At 49.7% G+C, this 19349-nt stretch overlaps 7 protein-coding genes across 7 annotated transcripts; 3 read left to right on the plus strand and 4 right to left on the minus strand.

The window, feature by feature from the left end:
- Positions 1-39: 39 nt before the first annotated feature.
- CTRU02_202992 (uncharacterized protein) lies at positions 40-2427 on the minus strand (the record flags this gene model as incomplete). The annotated part of the gene is made up of 2 exons (XM_036731423.2): positions 40-204; positions 262-2427. 2 exons carry the CDS (start codon positions 2425-2427, stop codon positions 40-42), a joined length of 2331 nt encoding a protein of 776 aa, XP_036576858.2.
- Positions 2428-4658: 2231 nt separating this feature from the next.
- On the plus strand, positions 4659-5561 carry CTRU02_202993 (uncharacterized protein; the record flags this gene model as incomplete). Its single annotated transcript, XM_036731422.1, has 1 exon — positions 4659-5561. One exon carries the CDS (start codon positions 4659-4661, stop codon positions 5559-5561), a length of 903 nt encoding a protein of 300 aa, XP_036576857.1.
- Positions 5562-6889: 1328 nt separating this feature from the next.
- CTRU02_202994 (PLAC8 family protein) lies at positions 6890-7430 on the minus strand (the record flags this gene model as incomplete). The annotated part of the gene is made up of 3 exons (XM_036731421.1): positions 6890-7085; positions 7175-7286; positions 7343-7430. The coding sequence occupies 3 exons, from the start codon at positions 7428-7430 to the stop codon at positions 6890-6892; spliced, it is 396 nt and encodes a 131-aa protein (XP_036576856.1).
- Positions 7431-8910: 1480 nt separating this feature from the next.
- Positions 8911-10925, minus strand: CTRU02_202995 (sodium phosphate; the record flags this gene model as incomplete). Its single annotated transcript, XM_036731420.1, has 3 exons — positions 8911-9194; positions 9253-10701; positions 10847-10925. The coding sequence occupies 3 exons, from the start codon at positions 10923-10925 to the stop codon at positions 8911-8913; spliced, it is 1812 nt and encodes a 603-aa protein (XP_036576855.1).
- Positions 10926-14956: 4031 nt separating this feature from the next.
- Positions 14957-15055, minus strand: CTRU02_202996 (uncharacterized protein; the record flags this gene model as incomplete). The annotated part of the gene is made up of 1 exon (XM_036731419.1): positions 14957-15055. One exon carries the CDS (start codon positions 15053-15055, stop codon positions 14957-14959), a length of 99 nt encoding a protein of 32 aa, XP_036576854.1.
- Positions 15056-15565: 510 nt separating this feature from the next.
- CTRU02_202997 (serine/threonine-protein kinase SRPK3) lies at positions 15566-17059 on the plus strand (the record flags this gene model as incomplete). Its single annotated transcript, XM_036731418.1, has 3 exons — positions 15566-15783; positions 15844-16412; positions 16488-17059. The coding sequence occupies 3 exons, from the start codon at positions 15566-15568 to the stop codon at positions 17057-17059; spliced, it is 1359 nt and encodes a 452-aa protein (XP_036576853.1).
- A 469-nt stretch (positions 17060-17528) lies between these two features.
- Positions 17529-18790, plus strand: CTRU02_202998 (sirq protein; the record flags this gene model as incomplete). The annotated part of the gene is made up of 2 exons (XM_036731417.1): positions 17529-17814; positions 17877-18790. The coding sequence occupies 2 exons, from the start codon at positions 17529-17531 to the stop codon at positions 18788-18790; spliced, it is 1200 nt and encodes a 399-aa protein (XP_036576852.1).
- Positions 18791-19349: the final 559 nt, after the last annotated feature.

The following is a 19349-nucleotide window of genomic DNA, read 5'->3' on the forward strand; positions in this document are numbered from 1 at the left end:
AGTTTCTCCAACACATGGTATCTCTACAATTACGACTTATTATGTAGGTAGCGTACCATTATCCTGTCCCAAGATTATACGTGCTTGCTTCATCATTTCATTTAGATCATTCATCGCTCTCTTTCTCGCAGTATCTAGTTTGTACTCTTCCGCACGTTGGAGGATTTTGCGAAGCTTGTGTCTTTCTGAGAAACTCAGCTGACCCTACGTGCGAATAGTGTTAATAGAGACATTACCGTGAGTGATAGAAACGGACCTTACCTCAGTGGACGCAACTTGCAAACTCTTGAAGCACCCGGCACCTTGAAGGAACCAGGTGTTCGCATGCTCATCGTCCAAACAGTCTAATAGAATGTCGGAAGCTTTTATCATCCGACGTGCACACTCGTCTCCTCGTCCAAGCTCATCTAAGGAATCCGCGTAAGTAATATGTCGTCGAGCTCGATCTCCTGGCTTCATTGGCAAGTCTTGCTCCAACCGTTCCATGTCGTCTAAGATCTTGAGCGTCTTTAACCAGTCGCCCTGTTCTTTGGCCTCAAAATAGGACATTTCTAGCAAAGCAAGCAGCTCCCTGGGCCCTCCCGAGGCTGACGTGGTTTGCGCGGCGATAGCACCGTTTAGCAAATGCTGCGCGGAGGCACCTTCGCCAGCCAAACTGCGAAAATGAAACTCTGTAACATCGGTCAACATCTTATTCATCCCACCGGGTTTCGTCAAATCAACAATGTGATCCTCAACCGTCCCGTCGCGGTGAAAAGAGAACATTTTCCAGATTGGTTCGTCCAGGATCGACTGAACCAAGAAGCCAAATTTCTCAACGTCGGCAGAGAATTGTTGAAGCAACGGAGCCATGCCATCTCTGAGTGGCAAGTGCAAGCTGTCTTTAATATCAGGGTTCTCGAAAAAGTTCTTAAACATGTCGCCTATCTTGCTTGCTTTTGCCAGCTCGATGAACATTTTGGCTCCGCTCGTCATCATCGTTTTCTTGTCCATGCCCTTTTCAAGGCCAATTTGATATGCGGCACACTGAAACCAGAGCATGAGTAATTGGGCGTATACTCGTCGAATCGCACCGTAAAGCGGATCTGACAGTGGAAATAACGGATCTGTCTGCAGAACTTTTTCAAGTTCCCCCTTCGCCTCAGCATGGCTCTCCACCATCGTGAGCTGACATTTTGTAAGAGATAACTCAAGCCATGATTGCTCGTTCGATGACAGCCAGTCATTATCTAGATCCTGAGCCTGGTTTCTCCACAATGTACCCAGGACGAGTGTGGCCTCTAGAAGCTCTGAGGCGTTGGCAGCATCGTCCTTGACAAAGCGGTAGACGTTGGACAACAATGAGTTCTTTTCGAATCCAGAAAAGAGGCCGTCGCCTCGAAGCGTCGGTAGGGCAAAAAGGCGATTGATATGCCGTCGTGCTATTGGCTTGACGACTTCATTGAGCCGGCGGTTGTGGTGAAAACCTTCTTCTACACTTAGGAGAAGTACATCGGTCATTGGAAATCCATGAGTGTGTGTTTCTTGGACAATGTCTCCGCTGAGTGAGATCAAAAGGGCGGCAATGTGGTTGTTCCAGGAGTGGTCCACGTGCTGAATCTCATTGTCCCACACAACCTCTTGAAACTTTGGAGAGTTGTGTCTCAATGATTTCTTCCCCCAAACGCTTTGGTGTCGTACAAAAGCGTACTTTCCGGCATGCAAGATCTCATCCGGAGCCATACTCCTCGCGCACAGAGTGAATAGGGGATGCACATGCCAGAGATCGCGCTCATCAGCATGCAGCCTGTCGTCCTCTTCTTCCTCTTCCTCATCCTCCTCCTTGAAAGTTGCTTGGACAGGATGAATAATGCCGGCTTTTTCCAGGCTTTCAAGTATTCGTTCCAGAGTATCCTCGGTGCGAAGTTGGTGATTCACTTCGAACGCATCGACCTCCATATTAATAGTCAAGCTGTAACTGTAAGACCTCTCGCGAGCAAAGCTACCTGATAAGCCCCCAAGCTTCCAGTACATAAAGTAAAAGTACTCGTCGAGTCTGGCAGGCATGATGTTCCAGAAGGGGAAGAGGTGCCACGGAATGATGTATCCTGTGCCGAATGCAGAAAAGAATTCTTGCTGGGAATTGACGGAACGAATCGTCCTCAGGAATCGAGAGTTTTGCGAAATCACCTCGTCCAATGGACAAGCTTCGCTCAGTAACATTTCAAACAGTTCCTTCGTGGATAGGTCGCTTTTCCATAAGTTGGGGAGGACCGCCATGATGGCTTCCGGGTTACCCTCGAGCAAAATGAAAATCCGACGAAGATAGTCAACACTTTGCCTGGTCTCCAGCTTGGCGGCGTTCTGAGGAGCTTTTTCCTTGATCATCCTCTCAGCAAGCAGGGCGGATGCTGACACTGAGAGGCCATCGAGGCAATAAGGGATCATTTCAGGTATAGACTCTGAGACAGGACCACTGGCTACTCGAGAGGCGAATATGAGATATGTTTCGCCGCGACACACCCGCTTGAGGAATGCCCACAGTTTTGCCTGCTCCGGCTCCGGAAAGTGAGCTGTTTGCCAGAAGCCTGGACTATCCAACGTTTCAATGCTGTCCAGGATTAAAGCAATTGGTGTTTGGCGATTGCGTAGAATATCCAAAATAGAGTCCTCCGATAGTATGGTATGGGACGGTGACAATAGCTTGCTGATGTCCGAAATAATATCCTCAAACTTTCCATCCTTGTTCAGTAGCGTCGAGAAATCAAAGTAGTAAGAATCCCCAATGAGATTGGACTTTTTCCACCATGATTCACAGTAATGGAGAAGTGCAGTCTTCCCACAACTGCCTTGCCCATAGAGTAGTAGCTTCCTACTCCTTTTTAGGATATGCTCCATTTCCAGGACGTTGTGGTCTCGGCCAACTATTTCATCCTCAATGTCTTCAGCCACTCCGCGCTTCGATAACATGGCTTTTGCTCTTGAAAATGAAAAGCGACTGTGGCTTTGCTGCTCTGATTTCGATCGGTTGTGCAAGATAGACTTACGATAGTTACCCTGAAGTCTCACCAACGCTCTCTTGACCCTGGCTGGAGCGATGAAACATACTGGATAGCCGCGACGAATTTTTCGGTTTCTGAAGCGGTTGTTGAGTAATGCGGAGTGGTGGCTGACTTCCATCATGATAAGAAACTGGTACAAAGTAATCTCCAAGAGTGATTTTTTGCAGAAAACGGGCGGCTCGCTCAGGTTTCTTCAAAAGTGCTAGTCGGCCATCGTGCGCCGACTGGCTGACATCTCGACCCTGTAGAAGCAACGACTTATAGAAAATTTCCATGAATATCTCCACCGCGCTGTCTATGATCTGGTATGACATGGCGAGGACAAATGGCACGCCAGATTGGACGAGGAGCTGTGCAAAGTTGCCAGTTACGCTGTCATGTGCAACACTGGCAGAATCGCAAGCGTTGGCGATAACACAGGGCACCTTTGCTTTCAACAGAACAGCAGCTATATCGCGACTAGATTTCAGCCTCCCTTTCGTCTGATAGATCTGTTGGCCTGCGACATATCTGCTGAATCGGAGAGAAGCCTCAGCCTCTCCCGTCGCACCAGATTTCTTGACGCTGCCATGCATGTCGAAATGCACAAGCTGGTAATGGCCAGGAAGAACTTCCTCGGTGAGATGAGTAGTGAAATGCTCAAAAGTCGGTGGTCGTAAAATTGTCAGGAGCACTTTGGTATCCGCGTCCGCACGAATCTGGTCGATAATGTTGACCAGACGACGAGAGACGAGTTGATATTCGATATCATTTCGGTGTTTCGGTCGGCAGATGACGAGAAGAATGTTGAAAGTCTTGTCTGGACACCAAACCTTGTGGGCAGCTGTTTCGGAATCGACATTGCTCCCAGCTTGGCCGGAGTCGATGATCCGTCGGATGGTGATGGAACTGAATTTGAACTGCTCAGGCCAGACCGATGGATCTTCCAGCAGTTCCCAGTGCAGAATGAGCAAGGATTGGGAACCCGTCCCTTCTATCTCCACTTCTAAATCCCCACGCCTAGGGAAGAAATGGGCCCGGGAAATGGAAGATGCAAGCTGCCTTGCATAATTCCGAAGACTGGAGTGGATTTCGGCAGATTTGGTCACATCGTATGGATTGTTGACATGATCTTCCAAATACCAGTAAACATCCTTTTCTTGTGAAGGACTGAAGGGATTCACGAGCCTGATTTGTTCTTTAACATCCCCTGATTGTATTTGGGCTGTCCAGCCTTCCACAGGCTCGCTTTCGGCTTGCGCGCACTGGCGAACATGAACGAGGACCATGTTGATTAGGTTGACCGAATGATTGAGAACCTTTTTTTGGGACTCCCAGAGACACCGCTTTCTCTTTTGTCTCTTTCAAAACTACATGACTTTTGTTTTTGGAGAGGGACAGCTGAGGGTCGAGAATCCCAATCGACCTGCGGCTGAAGGCAACGAAACGCCACAAGGTTACATGGTTGCCTACTGCATGACCAGGGTCTTGTTGTTTTTTCTAGGAGGCCGCCAGTGCTTGTGAGATCCGAGAAGAGGCGGCTCTGGATTTGCTGGTCCCTTTAAATTTCGTGGCTCTGCACAACTGCCGTGGATTCGACAGTGACTGGAAGACTGCAAACCATAATCTATCCACACAATGGCCAATCAAGAACCCACCTTCTACCTCCTGAAGCGACGCCTTCCTTCCAATGAGACTCCTCTCATGCTCGGTCGCATTGTGCGTCAGTTCCAAGATCCCACAGCGTCCTACGTGCCGGAAGATCCGTCTCTGATTTTTGCGGGGCTGCAATCGCACATCTTGGAGACGCAGGACCGCGATGTGGAGCTCCTTTCTCGAGCAAGCCGCGATAGCGAACTCGCAGCCAAGCTAAAGGGGCTTCTATCCCTTAACTCCAGCCTCTCGAGGCAAAGCGAGACGCGCGTCGAGTCTTCTTTGGTCATTACACGACGACTGAAGAACTTGGATACTGTATGGGCAGCTTTAAAAGGTGACACTGCCGTTGCGACGCGGGTGCAAGAGATGATTAAGAGCAAGGGCAAGGCTTTCATGGTTACCGGTGTCATGGTGATCCAGAGCGGGAGTATACAACGCTTAGGGGCGCGGCAGTCGGAGCAGGGCGCCTCGGCGCATATTCCAGTTGGAGCAGCCGCTGCCGCGAGTGGAGTTCCTATCCGGGCGGATATCAATGCAGAAGTTTCTGTATCGCATGGAAGTGAGTTGGATTGGTCAATGAAGGGAAATGTAGGCCAAGATGGGACGGATAACTCGGAGGAGATCTTTGCTGTGGAGTATAAGGTGCTCAAACGGGGTTGGTTGGGGAAGGATGTAAAACTGCAAAGTAAAGTCCCTGACTTCAAGGGTGGCTCGACGTACGCTGATGATGATGACGATGATGACGAATCAGATGACGACAAACCCAAGACCCAAATGTCAAGTTCGGATGCTGTTGGGGTGGTGGATGAGGACTTCTTCTCTGGAGCGACTTTCGCCGGACAGAGGCCGAGATTTTCCCAGAGTGGGTTTGTATACTACCCTTGAGCATTTTACCATTTGATAGACTTATGCACTCGTATGTGCTACTGAGCTCTTAAAATACAAGAAGTCCAGCTGGCGAATTCATAGATATTTCCAACCAAGATTCATAGCCTTTCTTATGTTCCAAGACAAGGAGGCCCTAACCAATGGCTTGTGAACATGTTGTAGGAGTTCCTGAACGTGAAATTAGATTTGATGGTTGATTTACACGCCACCATTATCCAATAGCTTAACAATGCACTACAGATGATAAAGGAGGAATCACTATTTGTGATTTTCAACCCCGCTAAAATGTCGTCCATTTGAGGCCAAGGGGTCATTTCCAGAAGTTTAAACCGCCCTATTAGTGGGCTTGACAAGCTTAAATTAGGATAATAGCCTAACTAAGGGAAATTAAATCAGTTAGATTTATATATGACAGGAGGATACCAACCGGGAGCTCTTAAATAAGACCTCTAGTGAATAACATAAGGCTGTAAGAACGGCACTTTCACCTTCAAGTGGCTTTAATTTCGCCCTCGAAATGGTTGTTTGCCTATTTGGGAAGCTAGGGACCCTGCTTCGATGGAGACGTGTGAGCACCCACCACACAACCCTGTCGCGCCCCAGTGAATAGGTGGGCACGCCAATGGGGTTCACGATAATTCCGTATTGAATACGGAACCTGCGACGACTGTGGTTTCGAAAGATAACTGGAGCTCCAGAGAGGCTCGTCTTTCCTTTTGCTATCCCATCGACTGTCATAAGGCAAGAGATACATCACATGTGGGGTAATAGCCAATCATACCTTACTCTGATAGTACGGTTTCGGTCGAGTAATGAACTTTATCTGATTGGTATTCGCAGAAATATGGGCTTCAAAATGAATCGGTATGTACCTGATGCCTTGTGGCAGTGGATGGGATATATGCTGGCTAAGGTATTTAGTTAGGAGGAGTAGGGCTACGCGCAATCCACTTCTGGGAACGAAGCGAAGACCCTGTTTTGACGACGGTGTTGCTAAGATGCAGCCTGAGTCAATAATCTCACGACATCACCACTGTTGGCCTTGGATCTTGAAATTTGCCGCGACAATGGGGCCACTCTCGATTAACGATTTAACAATACTGAGATTTTGCGTCACTTGAAATGAGCTACATAGACACCTACACTATCACAAACAAAAGTCTCAACCGAATTGTGGTTGTAAGTGACAAAGTAAGCTGACATACAGGCCATTGCTAATGCCTTCAGCACGGATGCTAGTTCTACCTGTTACAAGTGGAAAGTGATCCTGATACTGGCTTGTTCCACCACAATTCCATTAATCAAGCCCTTTCTCTGCTTCACGCTCAGCCCATATGCATGCCCTGTTTTTGCGACTCGTAACCCTGCGTAACAGGAGCGTATTCTGTCCGATCGATGACCTCCTTTTCTTGCTGGATCACAGAGCAACAAGGACACCAATAAGCCGCACAGCAATCACCGCACTGACTTCCCTCAATGCCAAACTGCTTTCGAATGTCGATTCTCTTGCTCATTATATAACTATTTTGTCATGTCAGTCTATCAGCGTCTCATGTGATTATTTAATGTCGACGGCACTGGAAGTAGTTAAGAAAAGAGATAGAACTCACAGCCAGTGAAAGCCAATCAAGCCCAAACCAGATAATATCACGCAATCGCCGTTGAAAGGTGAGTAATTAGTCAGTTTGGGGTCGCGCATCCGTTCAGACGTCTTGCCGAGAACTACGATACCCAATTAGTTATCAGTCAAAATTTAGATGGTAATACATCCTACTAACCTATACAAGGCAAGAATGTGGACATCATGCAAGTGCCACATGGACTGCAGTCCAACAAACTGTTGTTCCACTCTCGTTGCTGCTGCATGTTGTCGGTTCTTGGCAGAGTTTGCTCTATGGATGGATAGTCCTGGTAAGGTATGTAGATGGATGTTTCTCAATAGTGTGAGAGTATTGTAAATGAAAGTAAGAATGCGAGATTATCTTGGTAGAAATAAAGGAATGTAGTGAAGAAAGAGTGATGTCTGATGAGTGAGTTGGGAAGCCCAGGTTTCGATTGCAGACCTTTATACATTGTGGTAGATCACCGATAGGAGCCCCTATCAGTTCCAAGAGACTTAAAGCCCCTTAGCTCACCTTTGTAAGTCAGTAGTCACCAATAAGAACGTTGGAAAATTGCCTAGACCGAGAAAAAACAGATGTGATGCATAGGGATGGGAACATCACGTTAGCTAAAAATCTCGTTTCAAATACGACATATTATGTCAGCTGGCACACAATGGAGTAGTGCAATCCGTGGTTGACATAAGTCTGGCATAAGCTGCACAAATCAACCGTAAAAAGGTCCACTTAGTTTTTTGATTCATAATTAATTATACAAGATCGATGGGTCCTGTACATTTTTTCACATCCTTGTGTTACGTCCCTTACCAACCTTGTCTGATTGTACCATCGTCTTACATGTTAATGTAACTAGTCGACAAAGGTGTTCTTCAACTCATAAGCAAAAGTCAAAATGTCCGCGAGAAGATGATTTTCACTTGGGTATTCTAAACCACGCCTCCTCAGCATCAAGAAACTGCAACCTTCCTACTTCAGAGCTTTTAAAAGGGTAATCCTGGTACAAATGTAATTGACTTTTTTCCGTCATGTAGCCTTCGGGGTACATCCTAGCTTTCAATGAACCTAAGCGATTATTTACCTTTACGGAAGCTATTACGATTGAAACTTTCATCGCAGTGTCGTAATATGTTGTTTACTCATCCAACTGACTTCTTTGAAATTATTATAGCATTCAAAAGGGTTAATACCGCCCACTCCTGCCTATTCCACAAGTCTCAAGGTTTAATCGGCTTCGAGGCGGGCGCGGGGACATAACGCCCGACCACAGAGTGCCGATGGGCTAACTTTGTTCAAATGACTGTACTCGGGTGACATCTGTCGGATTGCCTTTGGGCGTTCCCATAACGGTTCAGTGAATGGATAGGCGAGTGTTTCTGTACAGATTATCTGATAATCTTAGTCCTACAAGTTTCCGATAGGGCTCAGAGAGTAACACAGTTCACACTTGGGCTACCTGAGTTTCGTTGTATAAGACACAAAGTATAAGGAAGTTCCATTTTCATGTCACAAGATTCAAACAGCAAATTTCAAATAGTCTGAAAGTTCATCGTGATTGTACGTATCATTATTGGTTTTGTTGATGTCGGTGACACGCACCCATCCAGTCTATACTGTGTCCAAATCCCCCTTTTTATGTACATTAAATCTAGTAAATAATTTGTGTGCGCAACATTGAGTCAAATGAAAAATTTTCCCCGTAGCTAAGGGAAAGGGTATAAGTGCATTTAGAAGTGAGGAGCGTTGAGGAAAAGTCCCATGAGGACACCGCCGAGGGTGCCGGCAATAGGGATGGTCATGATCCAGGAGAAGACCAAGAGACCAACACGCTGGAAGTTGACGGCCTTGAGGGTGCCGTTGCAAAGACCGACACCGACGGTAGCTCCAGTAATGCACATGGAGGTAGAGACGGGCAGGGAGAACTGAGAGAAGACCAGGACGGTAATGGCGGCACCCATCTCCATGGAGCTGCCACGGCTGGGGGAGTGGTAGGTGATCTTGTTACCCATGACTATTGATTGATTGTTAGTGGGTCTGTTTCAAAGAGTGGATTTGGCATATCAACTTACCCTTCATGATGTTGTAGCCGTAGGTGATCAGACCAAGAGAGATGGTAGCGGAGAGGACAGCGAGCTGCCAGACAGGGACGGGGGCCTTGGCAGCAGCGGCATCACCAGTGCTCCAGGCAGAGTAGATAACAGCCCAGGGACCGACGGAGTTACCGATATCGTTGGCACCGTGGGCGAAAGAAGCAGTGCAGGCAGTGATGATCTGGACGAAAGAGTAGGTGTGCTCGACCTCGTTGGGGTACTTCTTAGCGCTGGCATAGACGCGTCTCATGCGCTCACCCTCGGGGGTACCGGCGACACCAGTCTGAGCGGCGTGAATGTCGTAGTGAAGACCGTAGAGGGCACCGACAACGATCATGGCGGGAATGCGCTTGAGGAGAATCTTCATGTTGTGGATCTCGTAGATCTGACCGGCACCCATGGGGTTGTCGCGGAGAAGGCGCATGGCCCAGCCGAGAGGGCCACGCTTCTTGAGGAGCTTAGCGTGAAGCTTAGCCTCACCCTCGGCCTGGAGCTGCTTGTAGGTAGGACCCTGGCCAATCTCGGCGGCAGCAAGGGACTTCTCGTGGGGGATCTGGATCTCCTTGCTCTCCTTGAGAGGCTCGTCACCGGACTCGGAAGAGGGGGCAGACTTGTGCTGGGGGAGGGTCTCCTCATCCTCATCCTCCTGGACGACGGCGTAGTTGGGGACCTTGGCCTGCTCGGCATCGGCGGGGGCAGGGCGCTTGAAGAGGAGAGGACCCTGGATGAAGTGGTACCACTTGATGGTGTAGTCCTTTTTGATGACCTTGGCGTGGACGAAAGGCACGAAGAAGAGGGCGGAGAGGACGGCAAGGCCACCGCCGGTACCCATGGTGACGGCGGCAATGTACCAAGAGGGCTTCTTGTTCAGGCCCAGGTTGGGGGAACCCTTGTAGACGATGGAAAGCGTGCAGACGGTACCGGCGATGAGGAAGAAGAAGGGCGAGGTCCAGACGGCCCAGGGGACGGGGTTCTTGCGGAGGTGGACGACGACCTTGATGAGCATGAAGATGATGGCACCGAAGCAGGCCGAGATGGCGGGAGCCATGCCCAAGCCGGCGAAAATGGCACCAAGACCCTTTCCGTTGTTCCAACCCCACTGAACCTTGTCGGCACCGGCAGTGGCGACACCAACACCAGCGACGGCAGAAATCAGAGAGTAGGTGGAGGAGACGTGAGCAGAGTGGCGCGTGCACCACATGACCCAGGTAGAGGCGGCAGCAAGGGCGCAGGTGAAGGCGAGCATCTGGACACCGGCGTTGTCGTTGAAGGCGCTGTTGGGGATGATACCGTTCTTGATGGTCTCGGCGGTACGGGCACCGACGGTGATGGCTCCGAGCATCTCAAAGATGGTGCCGAAGATCATGGCCTGTCTGTAGGTAATGGAACGAGACGACACACTGGTCGCCCAAGCGTTTGCAACATCGTCTAAAGGTTCATACGAGTCAGTGCCTGAAAGCTTCTAATGGTTGAAAGAAAGATTTGGACGTTAGGCAGAAGGCCAATGCTTGAGGCCACCACCCAGTTTATACAGTAAAACGTAATCAGTCGAGATATTGGGGGTTGTACTCACTTGCACCGTTGTTGTATGCATCGAGCATAGCAAAGAATGTGCCAATGGCAAAGACGTAAGTGTATTGGTCGAGCGCCATTGTGACTGACTGCTCCTTGGTTGTTATTGGGCGGGCAGTGGGTGTGTTGTTGGTCTCGAAGAGGAGGGGAGAAGGGTGCTTGCTTGCTGGGGACAGGACAGACACACAAAACAAACTCGAGAGATTGAGTGTGCGCGATAGACCTTATATGTGTCTTCTTGGCGGGTATTGATTGTGTATGAGAGAGTGTGTGGCGTCGGCAACCAGCGGTACGCAGAACCCAACTTTTGCTCGTAAGTCAACCCATGCCCCCTAGTCTGTTCTGTCTTTCTCTCTCTCCTCTCTGTCTCCTCTCACTCTCCAGGTTGACAAGTTTGACAGGGTCTCGCCCTTGGGCTTTGGTAGACAGACGCCTCCCACATGGTGCTCCGTGGTCGATGAACCCGATGGGTAGACCGGACGGGATGCATCAAGGGTATCAAATATGGTTAGCGTGCCAAGATGTCGGTATCCCTAGCATACTAGTACAAGGTCCACCTAGCAAGCTTTATTCGGGCGAGGAATCTCATCCCGCAAAGATTGGGGGTGCATCCGGAGTCGACGAATCATACATCGCCAACTCTCCACGTGTAGGATCTCTTCGCTACAGTTGTTTGACATGAACCCAACCCCCCCTGCTTGTTGGTGCATGCCGAACAAGATATAGAGGGAGCGCCAAGCCCTCTAGTCTCGTCTTGTTCGTCTCGACTGTTACTACATGGTGCTATTGCTGGGTGTAGCACACGACCTTTTTTTTTTTTCCTCTTGCTCGAGAGAATATTACGCCGGACTGGCGAACCCCACGCACGCCTCCTCCGACTGACGCTCGACCTACCGATAAGGGTTTGCCGCTCCGGTCATCCTTTTCTTACGACGTTTTTCTCGCTACTACACTACTAGGAATGGACACCGAATCCTCCTTTTACCCCACCAACATGAAATGTTTCTCCTTTTGAATCGCAACTAGGCCCGACTCGAACTGGGGAAATCCCTCACCCCCTCAGCCACTCACGGCCAATCCCTCCCAGATCAACGTTGATCCGATGTCTCTCTCGACCACCCGGAATGCGCGTCCGAAGCACGTTGTTGAAAAAGTCTGTCGCCATATCTGCGCAACCAGCTCTTGGCACTTCGGTGCCGAGTTGGGTATAGTCCCACAGGCGACTGACGATAGACGCCTCAACGACCCCAAATACACATGTTCGTATTGGCTGCTTGACGAGCCGAAGCATTTTAGCTGAAGCCCATGAATGCCCAATTGTGACCGAGGGACGCATGAATCTGCCCAGCTGCACCAAATTGGCTCACACAATGAGCTGAATCACACGAAAAGAATGGTCATACACTCGGTGCCCGTTCGAGGTAGATCGCCCGCGACCTTCTGGACTGAGAGAGGGATTGATTGTCAGAACATGACTAGTTTTACCGCCACAAGCCAGAGACGCCTAATTGCGCCTAGTTGAGTACCCTGCGGCTTGTTCCTTTTCTACTGCAAAGTAATTTTCGCAAGGCTGGCACACGTGTCTGTTCTAATTTCTTCCGAGCGGTATGATTATTTTGGTGGTTCATTGTTTTCATAACGTCGCTACGTTGGAAATTTACGAAGAAAAAAAAAAAAAAAAGAAGGACAAAAACACGAATAACGGCAATTACCATCAATTTAAAACTGACGTTGAAAACACGCAGAATGTACCTCATCGCCAAGTCGGCTACCCGATGCCAGGACGCAACCAAGCCTGTCGAACCCGTCGATCGGGATCGAAGGAACACTTGACATAACATTGGCAGAGGGTTGGCAAAGCTTGCCACAGGCTGAAAAAAAAGACCAAGCATTCCGCCTCCCTGACGACAAGAGTCTCGGCGATCCAATCCCAGTCTTCAGAGGATGGAAAGGGCTGCACGCCACGACTTTGGTGGGATGGGTTGAGAAGCTTGACGCCTACCAAGCATTCTCGGCGACCCTGAAAGTGACACCACAGGGTCATCAGCTGAAGAAGGCCAGATTTCTCGGCGACCCGAGTGTTCGGGTTCTGTTCCACATGTCATCCGAATTTCTTTCTTTCTTTTTTTTTTTTTTTTTCCTCCTATTTTGCGTCCTCCAAGACCGTGTTGCCTCCGAATCACGTTCTAGGCGGCCAAGGCCCCGACCCCCACTTCCCCGGCAGACCCGCCCACCCGTTCCGCAGTCCGAGCCCACGTGCTCGCTTCGTAGGCCAGGAGTGACCGCACCTGAGCTTCGAGGCCAAGCCGGCGCAATTTTGGCTGGGCGATGCCTCGGCGATAGCGGTGCAAGGGGGGAGGGGACTTGCAACCTGGTCCTGGCGTGTTCATCGGCGCAATCATCTGCAGCGGCATACCACCTGGGGCTGCGAGATGAGGTACATGGCGAAAAATGATCCCAGGCGTTATTGGATCTTTTGACGCAGGGCTGCTTAGTATGACATCGCCTGAGCTTCGATCTAGAAGCTTTGATGGAACATTTGCCTGCACGGCACGGGGGTGGCTGTGTCAGGGTCTGGGAAGTTGTTGCATTGGCTGTTAAGACATCTTTCATCACTCGACTTGGCGCGCTTGGCTGAGACGATGCACCGAGTCTTGCCACGTTAAATACGATGACATTCGATGAAGCAAAATCTGGTGAGATCTCCTTACTTTGAGTCTTGGCATTCTTTCATCATGCCTCTGTCAAACCGCCACTCTATCGATCAATGCTTGAGACTTTGAGAAGCAAGATGACGAGGTGATGAGGTGAAAGTCACCACCAGCAGCCTTTCAAGGGACAGTGGTGTGTGGTAGTGTCGGGCCATCTCCGTTCTGTGCACTGGCGTTAACTCCATTGTGCTCCAGCCACCCTGGCATGATCTTGACTTGCTGCTCTTGCTGTAGCATTTGGTGAAGGACAGTACAGCCAAGTGTATCTCTGCCATTGATGCTGATTTCGAGATTTTTGATGAGCGAGGTAGTTTCGAAGGAGTATTGAAGCGCAGAAAGAATCGCATGCTTGTTGCTACAAGGTTCATTAAGATCAACCCCCCTTGCTAACCACTTGATGCAGCTAACCACTTGATGCAGGAGTCCCAGAAGACCATTCCGAATCAAGTCAAATGTCACCGTAGTTTGTTGGTTCCACCGCAGTATGTGGAGATATCCATGGTAGCAAGTGCTTGCCACGTGAAGATGACCATGGGCGCCCCTTCTTGATCGTGCTCTTCTAGGATGTATCCATCCAGACCAAGAAATGCCAGTCAGCCTATGTCTGCCTCGAGATTTATCATATTCAAGTTAACGTAAAACTCGATTGGTTATGCTAAATCTCCAGGGCTTTGCACGTAATCTTTCTGTATCAGAAACAGTTTGATAGGCTGATGTACAAATGTGACCCTTTGGGCATAATCCACTTTGAAGAGGTGGGGGCATCTTCCCTGGAAGAAAGGTTCCATGTTCAGAACCAGTTTAACGTTTTGAAGCCGGCCTAGACGGTTCATCATGCCTAGCCAAATGGCATTTCGCCAATCGTAAGTAGCCGTCTAGCCACCAAGACCCAAGAGAGCGAGGATAATAGAGCGGGCCAGATCTGCTGTCAACTGAAACCATGATTTGGTGACAAAGGCATTCATTCCCGAAAGCAGGCTGTTGAGCTCTTCGAGTTTCTGCTGGGTGACTGGCCTACTCTGAGACCAATGCCGTCGATGAAAAAGAAACAAGCCAGCGAAGCCCATTGAAACATGGCATCAGCTCCCTCTTCAAAAGCTGATAAGATGTGATTCTTCAGATGATTTTCAAAGGTCTTTCTTTGGTCGTATTCAAGTATTGAATCCGAAAGATATGCCGTTACATCGAACCAACTTTGCTATGTTGACACGAGGTGCAAATGAATAGAACGAGAGCTCAAAATTTTCTCGACATCTGGCTAAGTCCTGCTTGTGATGGCGGTATGGACTGTGGTCTTGCTGTTCGCAGTGGGTTCGATAATCCGACGCCTTGGACAGCCTCAAGTCTTTTTGATACCAGCTGGTGTATCAGTGAGGACTTGAGATTCTTGTGGTGCGTGCTCAATCGTCCTTGTATGAGCAGAAAAAGGAGGTTATTGTTGAAGGGCTTGAAATACGATTGCGAAGATTTTGGACTAAGAAGCGGGAAAATATCGACATGCCGCGGCCTGGCTATCCGTCAAGCCGGAAAATGTCGCTCCCAAAATTCGACAGCCAATGCTTGACTGCATCTTCGTTCCACAACCATTTCCAGGTATCTCGAAGGCTTTCATGACCACTGTAAAGATATTCGACATAGTCGAACAGCTTGAAATTGACAGAGTTCACATGGTTGGGTGTGGCTGCGAGCTGTCCACCCGTTTTGATCCAGTCCTCGTTCCAGGCCGCCGTAGACGTGCTCAAATCTACCAATGGGATGGCGATTGGCGGGGCAACTCTTCCAACCAACACGACTTACCGCGCGGCATCAACCCGACCTGGAGGCATCTATTTCAAGTTCCTTTCTACTTCGTTTTTTGCTCGCCCCGCATCGCTCTGCAAATACTTCGCAAGTAAACTTGCCAATTCAGTATTTAACTCAGTGTCGCGCCTGCGCCAAGCTTCTACTCAATTCTCTCCTAGGCACGGTAGCATCTCGACGACGAGCGACCTGCTGAAGGGTGAAGGGTCATGTCTTCGCCGCCGCTAACACCTCCCTCGAAGGATCCAACCTCGGAAAGGAATTACAGGTTCCAGCAGACTGGCACCCCATGCGAGTGGGCAGAATCTTATCGTCCTGGGGGCTTTCACCCAGTTCATTTAGGTGATATTTTCAATGGGCGGTATGAGGCCATTCGGAAGCTTGGAAATGGGTCGTTTGGTACGGTCTGGCTTGCCCATGATGGAGCGTAAGTTTTACGACCGCGTTTCTTCCATCGAATAATGCGGCCTAATGGGAATGTGTCCAGCGCTAGCCGCTACGTTGCGTTGAAGATTGAAGTATCAACGCGGCGTAAACCGAACGAGCTAGGCATTCAACAGCTGCTTGCTAAGAGAGCATCGGAAGACCCAGGTTCAAGACATGTGGTCAATCTTCTGGATTCGTTTTATCAAGACGGCCCGAATGGAAGCCATCTCTGTTTGGTCTTTGAGCCCATGGGCCCAAGCCTGTCTTCAGTCCTCAACGCCCCCGTCGAGATCTACGACCCCCTTAACCCACCCGTACGACGCTTCGAGATGGCCAAGACCAAACGCATCTTGCGCCAGGTGCTCTTGGGCCTTCGTTTTCTTCATGACAGTGGCGTTGTACACGGTGACCTTCAGTCTGGCAACGTGCTATTCGCCTTACAAGACCTCAGTCGGTTCGGGCGCGAAGCGCTCAAGCAGAAGACAGACAAATCTCGTATCGACCCGGTGCAACGCATCGACGGCAAGCTTGACAAATGGGCTCCGAGGTATCTTGTGGTTTCTGAGCCGCTGTCTGAATACGCCCTTTCGGGCAGCGATGAGGTGGTGAAGCTTTCAGATCTTGGAGAAGGTATGTACCTTGGACCCTTATCGGCCACTCATTACTGAAGCACTTCCAGCTTTCCGCAGCGATGATCCACCAAAGACCGTCGCTACTCCGGTATCATTACGAGCCCCGGAAACGATTCTGAAAAAAAATCCATTGGAACCGGCATCGATACCTGGAGTTTCGGATGCCTTGTCTTTGAGCTCATCACTGGCGTGGCTTTATTCCAAATACCACCTTTCGGGCTAAGTGACGAGGCGGTGAAAGACACACATCTGATCCAGATGACCGACATCCTCGGGCCGCTTCCAGATGATTTGCTGGAAAATTGGCCGGCGCGGTCGAAGTACTATGGGCCAGAAGGAGAAAGGCTCGATGCTCGGCCACGGGACTTTGACGAAGATGAATCAGACGGAGATGATGTTTCCGATCACGAAGACATTGAGGAGGAGTTTGATGACGAGGAAGATTTCGATTTCGATATGGGCAACCGTGGACCGCCAATGGTTTATGATTCCCTGGAAAAGCTCATCAACACCCATAAGCCAGCTGGTGTCAATGACGAAGAGGAAAAGCAGATCATTGGGCTTCTCAGATCTATTTTCCATTATAATTCTGACAAACGCCCTTCTGTTGCCGTTTTGTTGCAAAACTGTTGGATAAATAGTTGAGGTAGTAATGGGTTGCAGTGTATTGCCGCTGATCCTTTGATTGACCCTTTAATTATTGTCACTTGTTTGAGACATGACGAAAGCGACGTCAGTAAAACCTGGGTTGGCTAACCCCAGTTGTGGTGGTGCTCTGCAAGGCATCATAAACCACGACTTGATGGCGAGAGACCAGTAAAAAGCAATGGCGATTGGCAAATACAGTTGCGAGCGACTCGGTGAGGTCTCGGAAGCGGCCGCGGGACCCACAGGGAGGACTCCCGGCGAGGAAAACGAGTTCCACACCGAGCAGCGACGGTGAACGGTCCGGTTGCCCCTCATCTTGGCACGGCACCCGATTTCCGCCTATTAGCTGTATTAAGGCCCAACGCAAGGAGGAGGCTCGATAAATCGGCCCTTCTCAGGCGTTTGTTCTCAAACGTCTCACGACAACGACTTTAGGGCCCTAATCATCACCCGTCAACCTCTTGTCATGATGGCCGGGAAGAAGACCGCTCTCGTCTTCGGCGCTAGTGGCGTCTCTGGCTGGTCCTTTGTCAACGAGGTCTTACACGACTATCCCCAGGAGGGTGTCTGGGATGGCTGCATCGCATTGACGAATAGGCCGCTGGATCACCAGAAGACGCTGTGGCCTAAGGATGAGAGACTATCTCTGGTTTCAGGTGTTGACTTGTTGAAAGGCAGCCAAGATGACCTGAATCGGGTGATGAAAGAAAAGGTTCTGTGGGTTGGCCAGATAACCCACGTCTTCTATCTTGGTAAGTGGGCTTCATTTGTTGGAATTACAGCGTAGGCGTGCTGACTGAGAGGCACTTGGTAGCATACAAGGCTCATACGGATCTCAACTATGAAGCCGAGTGTGAGGAAAACATCGAGATGTTCAAGAGAGCTGTCATCGCTGTGGATACTCTTTCACCGGCGCTCGAGTTTGTAGTCTTGCAGACGGGCGCTAAATCTTACGGCTGTCACCTCCTCCGTGACAGACCGAGCAACATGGTCCCACCGCTGGCAGAGACGTTGCCAAGACTGAGTCCGCCGCATGACGCAGGTCTCTTCTACTACCCGCAGGTGGACTGGATCTCCGAGTACTCGAAGAATAAGTCTTGGTCATGGTGTGAAACGAGACCTGATATTGTAGTCGGTTTCGTGCCGAACGGGAACTGGTACTCCCTCGGTACCGTCTTGGGCATCTTCTTCAGCCTTTTCCTACATGTACACGGCCTTGGTGCTGAATGTCCGTTTCCTGGATCCCAAGACAGTTGGAATGCGCTTAGTATCGACGCCTCAGCCGACATGATTGCAAGACAGACCATTCATCTGTCCACAACAGCCGTCCTACGTATCAAGAAAGGCGATGCTTTCAACGTCGGAGATGCGAAAACGCCGTCATGCTGGCGAGAAAAGTGGCCGATTCTATGCGAATATTTTGGCCTAAAAGGAGTGAAGCGCGAGCAAGATAACCCAATCGAAGTGCGAAGTTTTATCCGAGAGAACTTGTCGAAATGGGAGGAGTTGGAGGATAAGCATGGACTTGAGAAAGGGCATGCCGACAACCCTAAGATTTATCCTGGATTCGAGTATTTTCTCATAACGCAGTTCGATACAGATCGACATTACGACATGTCGAAGATGTACGGTACTGGCTTTGGCGAGGAGTCGTCAACAATTGAGGCTTGGGGGAAGGTGTTTGACAGGATGAGGGATGCTAAGATCATCCCTTCGGCCCTAGGATGATAGTGAAGCTGATATCAAAGAGGGCGACTATTTGGTCTGCGTCAATTTGCGGGCGTGTGGATGAGAGAAGAGAGCTTGGCGACCAAAAGAGATCAAAAAGGAGGAAAAATGAAATGACTCTGCTTCTTGGAGGCCGTTAAGAATGACCGAGGCCAAATCGGAACGATCCCAACACAGATAGAACACCCATGTGCGTTATTTTCGAGCTCTCTCGGTGACGCTTTGAGAAGAGGTGCGTGGCATTCAAAATTGCCTGCTCAATCCGGCCTGGATCTGTCGCAGCAAAGTGGCTCGAAACGCCATAGCCACCCATCGCTAGCCATCGCCATGGTCCTACAGGTCTTGGCGTAAAAGCTGTATTGATGCCAAGAAGACGTGATAGCTTCTCGTTGGTCGTTATTAAAACCAGTCTTGGCATCAACCTCCAGCTGTCAACAGTCGGCAACATTTGGTACATTACTTTTTTCCAAACCCCAGCTTGTTGTGCATATCGCGCGAGTCATCTCACAATTTTCTACTGGCCCAACGACACGGCACCATGCTCGGCAGTTCGTCTTCG

This window comes from Colletotrichum truncatum, assembly GCF_014235925.2.
Source record: "Colletotrichum truncatum strain CMES1059 chromosome Unknown Contig_0002, whole genome shotgun sequence".
In the NCBI taxonomy this organism is placed as follows: Eukaryota; Fungi; Ascomycota; class Sordariomycetes; order Glomerellales; family Glomerellaceae; genus Colletotrichum; species Colletotrichum truncatum.